The sequence below is a fragment of the Rhagoletis zephyria genome, unplaced genomic scaffold (genome assembly GCF_001687245.7).
Source record: "Rhagoletis zephyria isolate East Lansing unplaced genomic scaffold, Rhagoletis_zephyria_1.1 Rzeph_scaffold_03966, whole genome shotgun sequence".
Classification (NCBI taxonomy): domain Eukaryota; kingdom Metazoa; phylum Arthropoda; class Insecta; order Diptera; family Tephritidae; genus Rhagoletis; species Rhagoletis zephyria.
The window spans coordinates 20451-28981 of record NW_016161049.1 but is presented as its reverse complement, the minus strand read 5'-3'; the positions used below and the strand labels follow the sequence as shown (position 1 = coordinate 28981).

The following is an 8531-nucleotide window of genomic DNA, read 5'->3' as shown; positions in this document are numbered from 1 at the left end:
TTTATATAACTTTAAGTAAAAATTCAACAATTTTTATTGACCTTGAAGCAAAAATTGTTTTCCATATTTAATTGAATATTCTAAATATGTTCTGTATATAGTCTGTAAGATTCATCTGTAGACTGATTAAATAAGAAATTTAGCAGATCACGAAATGATAAAAAACTGGTACGTAAACAAAATTTGGCGTCCACAGTGTATTTGACAGTTTAACCTGTTTTTACCCAAAAAGCGTTCCCGTACTTCTTGGTTTTTCTCTCTTTCTCTGAGAGCAATTTTGCTCTCTGAGAGCAATTTTGCTTTTTGAGTTTTATCCAGACAAGTTGACGAACGAAACTAATATCTATGAAATTTGCAATTCTTTATTTTCTACGTTTTTTTTGTAAATAGAAACTTAGACTATGCGCCCTGTCTTTTAATGGAATTATTCAAATCAAAGACACAGATTCCAATGATATCAACTAAATATTAATAGCTACTATACATTACACTACTTTTAAGGAAATGTAGTTATGTACAATTTCGTACATATAATTTCTATAAATTTTTCTATTGCTTAGTTATAAAGTAAGTTTCAGGTACATCAACTAATTATTTTTACACATTCTACACGCTATAAAATACTTCGCTACATGTTTATCACAGGGATTATTAACGTAAAACCGATTCAATCCAGCTCACATACTTGCTAACGCGTGTGTATATCCCCGGAAGCCCTGGTCTGGCACATCCGATACCTGTAGAAACAATGCCCACCAATATTTGATCTTTCATAATAAGGGGTCCTCCAGAGTCAGCCTATTGTAGTTTGTGATGTATTATAAGAAAATAGAATTACATATGGACGTGAGTATGTATATGGAACTTTAGATGTAGCACTTACCCAACATGAATCGGCTCCTCCATTTTTGAGTCCAGCGCATAGCTGGGTATCTGAGATCAAACTATTTGATTTCCCATGCAGTTTGTAAGACTTTTCACAACTATTGTTGTTCCAGATTTTTACTGCCACTTTTTTTAGAACATCCGCTTTCGGGCCTTCTTCTTGATTCTCATTTGTCCATCCCCAACCTGATACGGTTGCTAATTGATTTTCGTACTCTTTGTGAGGACTTTCAACACTTACGCAAATTGGTTTAACTCGCTCTGTAAACACCATAGGAGTATCCAGTTGGAGCAAAGCTAAAATTACGAGAGTCATTAATGATTCCATGAAGCAAAAAAAAAGCATACCAATATCGTTTTTCACATTGGTGCATTCATACTTCGGATGCGGTATTATACTTTTAAAGTTAATTCGAATAGGTGCTGATTTTTCTGCAGTGTTACCACTAAGGTATTGCGAAATACTGTGAAGGCCAATAACCCCTTGAATTTGCGATATTTGAAAGATTTTGTTCAGTCCATTGCAAACACAATGCCCTGCTGTCACAAGCCATTGCTCATTCAATATGCTGGCACCACAAAAATGTCCCCCGCGTCTTGTCAGGCTAACCATAAATGGTAATTCACCGTTTGCAGCTTCAGAACCTCCTATAATCTTCGGACTTCGATGGTTACAAGGTACTGAAGAAACTTATCGAAAAGAAAATGGAAAGGAACAAAATTTAAATTATTTACTATGAGATAGTTAAACAATCTGAAATTCTTAAGATAACGTACAATCTACGTAGAAACTTGAAAGTCTTATAATAAATAATGAGCACACATTTTTGATTAATTGAAATAAAAAGGGATCAAAACTGGCCAAAATTCAAAATCTTACCGGATTGGCTTTAAACTTGTCACTTGGGGGTTTTTGGTGTCGCTGAATACGAATCTGGAGTCAGATTGGAAAAATTCAAAATGGCGGATCCAATATGGCGGTCGATATTTTGAAAATCGATCGGATTACCTTCAACCTCGTTACCCAGGGTTTTTTGTGGTCGCTGATTGCGAAGACAAACTCAGAATTTAAAAATTTTAAATGGCGGATCCAATATGGCGGGCAATTTTTTGAATTTCTTGGGTGTTTTTGAGGTCACAAACTGCAAACTTAGTATCAGATTCTATAAATTCAAAACGGCCGATTTAATACCTACCACTTCCAAAAAAATTTACTACATCAGTGAATCCTTTTAAATTCGCTTCTTAGAGGTTCCTGAGACGGAAGATTAGGAAACGGACGTTACATTTTAAGAATTCTAAATGGCCTACTCAGTACGAAGGCTGAATATTAAAAAAAAAAACATTGAATCTCAACAGCGATCACTACTCAAAGACGTTAGACCTTAGTGTTAAGTCTATATCGTAGCTGTTAGTAAAAAGCAGGGCTGCAAACAACTCCAAAAATCGGTGCGGTTCGGTACAGTGATTCAAATCGCTAAGAAAACGCTTATATCGGTACAAGAACCGGCTCATAGTTATCCCTGAACCGCGGTTCGGTTCGGTTCAAATGGTTAAACTTTTTAATGCTAAAGGATACAAATATTGTAAAAAATGCCAAATCTATAAAATAAAAATAAAGGGCTTTGTTCTGAGATCAAATTCAAATATCCACTAGTGTTGCCAAATATCCCGTATTTGCCGGGACATCCCGTATTTTGCATTAAACTTAAAATCTTCCGACGGGACAAGATTTTTCCCGAATTTTCGACAACTTCATTATTGATTTCAACCTGTAAATTTCTACCCAACATCGTCATGCTTTAACGCGGCTATTGGGAGTAGGTCATTAGCAAGCATTATTGCATGCAACTCTGTAAGGGAAATATAGCTAAAAATTACCGTTGATTTTTTAGAATTTTTTTTTGTGGAGGGTGTTGCGAATTTTCTTCCATATAAAGCATGAACAAAACTTGAAGAAAATGCGCAAAAACAAAAGAAATTTAAAAAAAGCAATGGTAATTTTTAGTGACTTGAAACTGGAACTTTATTATACCAAAATGAGCTGCACACTCCAAATCCTTCTAGGAAATCTAATTAAAAAAATTTAAACTTTTTTAACTTTAATTAGTTTTTGTGAACTTTCTGCAAGCTTTGAAATTTTAATTTACGTGGTATCTGATGTAGATCGCTAAATACTCTGGTCCAAAGTACTCAGGTACCTTGGGGATGCAAAATACTTTCACTAAAGTACCAAGGTATTTAGTCGATGGCTAAATACTTTCAAACTAAATACTGTATAATTTAGGAGAAATTTTGAGAATTAACACCTCACCTCAACTTACTTTACCACAACTCACTTCACCTCTCCTCAAATCAACTCACCACACCTCCTACTGGTACACCAAAATCCGCCAAATCTTAACTCACCACAGTTGAAGTCATCACACCCGTTCTCACCACACCTCACCTAAACTCACCACACCTCAATTTGGGGACTGTTTCTGGATTTGAGAGATTCGTCAGACTAAATCAGGATTTTCAAGACTATTTCGGGGTTTTCGGGACTATTTTGGGATTTTTGAAGCTATTTCGTAATTCTTTAGGGGTTCCTGGAAACTTTGTTTGAGATTTTCGGGATTCTCGGAACTAATATCGGGACTTTCGAATCGACTTTCAAAATATAAAGGGACTTTCGAGATTCTCGGAGTTAATAGCGGGACTTTCGGGAATATTTCGGAATTCTCGGGATTTTTGGGACTCGTGGACTATTTTTGGATTTTTAGGACTAATTTCTAGTTTTTGGCACTTTCGGGACTATTTCCAGATTTTTGGGACTTATTTCGAATTTATGCGGTTTTCGGAATTCTCGGGAATAATTTCGGGACTATTGGGACTTTCGGGACTATTTAGGGATTTTTGGGGCTCTCGGGATTATTGGGAGTAATTTAGGTAATTTTGGGACTTTCGAGACTATTTTCAAATTTTTGGGACCTATTTCGGATTTTTGGAACTTTCGGGACTATTTCGGGATTCTCGGAACTAATTTCGGAATTGTTGAGACTTTCGGGGCCATTTAAGGGTTTTTGGGACTCTCGGGAACATTTCGGGATTATCAGGTGTAATTCAGGTATTTTTGGGACTTCCGAGACTATTTCCAGATTTTTGCGACTTATTTTGGATTTTTTTGAACTTTGGGGTCTATTTCGGGTTTGTCGGGAGTAATTTCGGGATTTTTGGGGGTTTCGGGAGTATTTCGAAATTTTTGGAACTTTCGGGACTATTTCGGGCTTATAATGACTAATTTCGGGACTTTCGGGACTATTTTGAGAGTCTCGGATCTAATTTGGGGAATTTCGGGATTCTCGGGACTTTCGAGACTACCACAGGATTNGTATCTAGCAGCTCCTAAATACTCAAGTTCTTCTTACTTTAATATCTAATAGTTCCTAATTACCTAAATACTTTTTACTTCAGTATTTAGCACCACCTAAATACCTAAGTATTGTTTACTTGGGTATTTAGCAGCTCCTAAATACCTAAGTAAATAGTACTTGGGTATTTAGCAGCTCCTAAATACCTAAGTAAATAGTACTTGGGTATTTACCAGCTCCTAAATACCTAAGTAAATAGTACTTGGGTATTTAGCNGCTTATAATGACTAATTTCGGGACTTTCGGGACTATTTTGAGAGTCTCGGATCTAATTTGGGGAATTTCGGGATTCTCGGGACTTTCGAGACTACCACAGGATTTTTGGGACTCCCGGGACTCTCTTTGTTTTTGGGCCTAATTTTAGTGTTTTGGGATATTTGAGGTCGTTTAGGGATTTTTGGGACCAATTTCGGATTTTTGGGACTTTCGGGACTATTTTTAGATTTTTGAGATTTTCGGTACCATTTGGGAATTCGGGACTAATTTAGGAACTTTAAGACTTTCGAAACTATTTCAGAAAGTCCCGAAATTCTCGAAACTAGTCCCAGGAATCCCGGAAGTCCCAAAAGCTCCAAAGTAGTCTCGAAAATCTCAAATTAATCCCGGCAGTCCCAAAAATCCGAAATTTGTCCCAAAAATTCCTAAATAATCCCGAAAGTCCTGAAATCAGTTCCGAGAATCCCGAAATAAGCCCAAAAGTTCCAAAAATTCCAAAATACTCCCGAAATTCCCAAAAATCCCGAAATTACTCCCGACAATCCCGAAATAGACCCGAAAGTTCCAAACATCCAAAATAAGTCCCAAAAACCCGGAAGTCTCGAAAGTCCCAAAAATACCTAAATTACTCCCGATAATCCCGAAATAGTAACGAGAGTCCCTAAAATTCCTAAATAGCATCGAAAGTACCAACAGTCCCGAAATTATTTCCGAGAATCCCGAAATAGTCCCGAACGTTGTAAAAATCCGAAATATGTCCCAAAATTCCCTAAATAGTTCTCCAAGTCCCGAAATTCCTAAATTTTCCCCAAAAATGGAGAAATAGTCCCGAAAGTCCCAANAATATTAAGTGCTCATATTTAATCAATTTTAAGTACTTTGTGTGTAATTTTTCTCTACGTGACAAATTTGGTATATAAAAGTAAACAGACAGTATTTAATTTTGCACACATTAGGAGAGGAAACTGGTTAACTCTCTTTATGTGCGTAAATTTATACAAACATTTTTTAGAGGAAACTTTAAACATTTTATGTGTAAACTGTGAAATNTGAAAGTCCCAAAACTACCTAAATTATTCCCGATATTCCCGAAATAGTCCCGGGAGTTCCCAAAATCCGTAATTAGTCCCAAAGATCCCTATATAGCCTCGAAAGTCCCAACAGTCCCAAAAATATTCCCGAGAAGCCCGAAAACTCCATAAATCCGAAACAATCCCCAAAAATCTGGAAATAGTCCCCAAAGGCCGATATAAGTCCCAAAAATCGAAAAATAGTCCCGGAGTCCCAAAAATTTCGAAATTACTCCCGAGAATTGCAAAATGCTACCGAAAGTCCCAGAAGTCCCGAAAATCCCGATATTAGTTCCGAGAATCCCGAGAGTCCCGAAACAGTCCCGAAAGTCCCAAAAACTTGAAATTAGTCCTAAAAATCCAAAAATAGGCCAGGAGTCCTAAACATCCCGAGAATCTAGAAATTCTCCCGAAAATTCCGCTATTAATTCCGAGAATCCCGAAAGTCCCAAAAATCCCGAAACTAGTTCCAAAAATCGCTAAATATTGTGAAAGTCGTCTCAAAAATCCTGATATTACTTCCGAGAATCCCGCAAATCTCAAACCCTAAATTCCTAAAGAATTACGTAACAGCTTCGAAAATCCCAAAATAGTCCCGAAACCTCCGAAATAGTCTTGAAAATCCTGATTTAGTCTGAAGAATCTCTCAAATCCCGCAACAGTTCTCAAATTAAGTTGTGGTGAGTTTAGGTGAGGTGTGGTGAGAACGGGTGTGATGAGTTCTACTATGTGAGTTAAGATTTGGTGGATTTTGGTGTAGCAGTAGAAGGTGTGGTGAGTTTAGGTGAGGTGTGGTGAGTTTGTATGTGGTGAGTTGATTTGAGGACAGGTGAAGTGAGTTGTGGTAAAGTAAGTTCAGGTGAGTGTAAGGTGGGATGTTAATTCTCTAAATTTCTCCTAAATTATACAGTATTTAGTTTGAAAGTATTTACCCATCGACTAAATACCTTGGTACTTTAGTGAAAGTATTTTGCATCCCCAAGGTACATGAGTACTTTGGACCAGAGTATTTAGCGCCTACTAAATACTTTCGTCTTTAGTACTTTGGTATCTAGCAGCTCCTAAATACTCAAGTTCTTCTTACTTTAATATCTAATAGTTCCTAATTACCTAAATACTTTTTACTTCAGTATTTAGCACCACCTAAATACCTAAGTATTGTTTACTTGGGTATTTAGCAGCTCCTAAATACCTAAGTAAATAGTACTTGGGTATTTAGCAGCTCCTAAATACCTAAGTAAATAGTACTTTGGTATTTACAACAACACAAAATACCTAAATACTTTTGTACTTAGTACTTAATACTTAGTAAATACAATTTTGCCCATCACTGATAAATATTAAGTGCTCATATTTAATCAATTTTAAGTACTTTGTGTGTAATTTTTCTCTACGTGACAAATTTGGTATATAAAAGTAAACAGACAGTATTTAATTTTGCACACATTAGGAGAGGAAACTGGTTAACTCTCTTTATGTGCGTAAATTTATACAAACATTTTTTAGAGGAAACTTTAAACATTTTATGTGTAAACTGTGAAATTGTGAACAATAAATGTTTAGAACTCAAAAAGCAAATTTGATATTTGTTCTACGCCACACATATGATAAGTAAAAGTAAACAAGCATTGTTTAATTTAATTAACACGGTGTGTAAATTTGCATTCATTAAGAGAGGAAACTGGTTACCTATCTTAATATGCGCAAATTTAAATAAATTTTTTTTAGAGTGTAGCTTATGTCATAAATGAGATTCAAAGTGATATGCAAATGTTTAAAAAGTATGCAGTAAAATGCTCATCGGTTAAGGTGTTCTTACACGATATGTATTTGCATCTGTAAATGTGACTTTTTATTTAACTATTTAAAAATACGTTCTGTGAAAATAAAATAAACTAAACTCAGATGATTCTATTTGTGTGTAAGATGAAAATAGAAACATTTCTATTTCGTATGTACGTGCATCTGCGTACAGAAACAAATCTAATTTGCCTTTACACGATATGTTGGCATTTCCATATGTAAAAAGTGGCATGTACACATGCAAATACATATCGTGTAAGAACACCTTTAGTATACTTATTTCTAATAGTTTATAAACTTATTTAATCCTTTAACTTATTTTTAAAACAGTAAAATTCTGGAAAATATTTTACAAAAATTCAAAAATAAGAAAAAAATTATCTTTGAAGAGCTTGAAAGCAATTTCCTATTCTGCACAAATTTTCACGTCGATAAACGGTTTCAGAGGATAAATTTAAATTAAATTTTAATTTAATTTAAATACCTATGTATGTATGTTCATATTTACCCTGCAAAAAATTGTGCGACTAATCCCTAAAGAGAGTATTCCGAAATTACTCTCAATCGGGTACAATTGGGCATTAATTAGTCGCAACTAGTCTCATACGGGTACTAATGGAGGTCCATTAGTCTCGACTCATCCATTATGGGTATAATTGGAGATCAATTAGGCCCCAACTCATCTCTAACGGGTACTATTAACGATTTAATGATATGTACGCACTTAGTCAATGAAATTTAATGTGCGGCGATGGCACACAGAGAGAGTATTCGCCTAACAAAACTGAGCACCCCGGTTCGAATCTCAGCTGGCGCAAATTTTTATTTTTTAAAGTGACTAGGCGCTTTTTATACCCGTTCGGGTATAAAGGTGAACAATTAGTCTCTTCATAGGACATGCTCGAATAAAAGCGAATAGTTCATAGTTTAAAATTACAAACATTTTGAAAGTAAAAGTATATTTTTTACAAATAATAAATACTAAGTGCCAGGGGCGCACGCAGGAATATATTTTTTGGGGGAAAGGGTTTATACTTCTAACGGGTGATTTTTTTGAGGTTAGGATTTTCATGCATTAGTATTTGACAGATCACGTGGGATTTCAGACATGGTGTCAAAGAGAAAGATGCTCAGTATGCTTTGA

At 35.5% G+C, this 8531-nt stretch overlaps 1 protein-coding gene across 1 annotated transcript in view; it reads right to left on the bottom strand.

Annotated features, from left to right (window-relative positions):
* Window positions 1-651: 651 nt before the first annotated feature.
* Window positions 652-8531, bottom strand: part of LOC108370016 (transmembrane protease serine 9) — a 12893-nt gene continuing 5013 nt past the window's right edge. The window contains exons 2-4 of the mRNA XM_017625248.1: window positions 1234-1575; window positions 884-1182; window positions 652-798 (exon numbers count right to left, since the gene is read on the bottom strand). Of these exons, the coding sequence (XP_017480737.1) occupies window positions 652-798; window positions 884-1182; window positions 1234-1575 (788 nt within the window). The remainder of the gene's footprint in view (window positions 799-883; window positions 1183-1233; window positions 1576-8531) is intronic.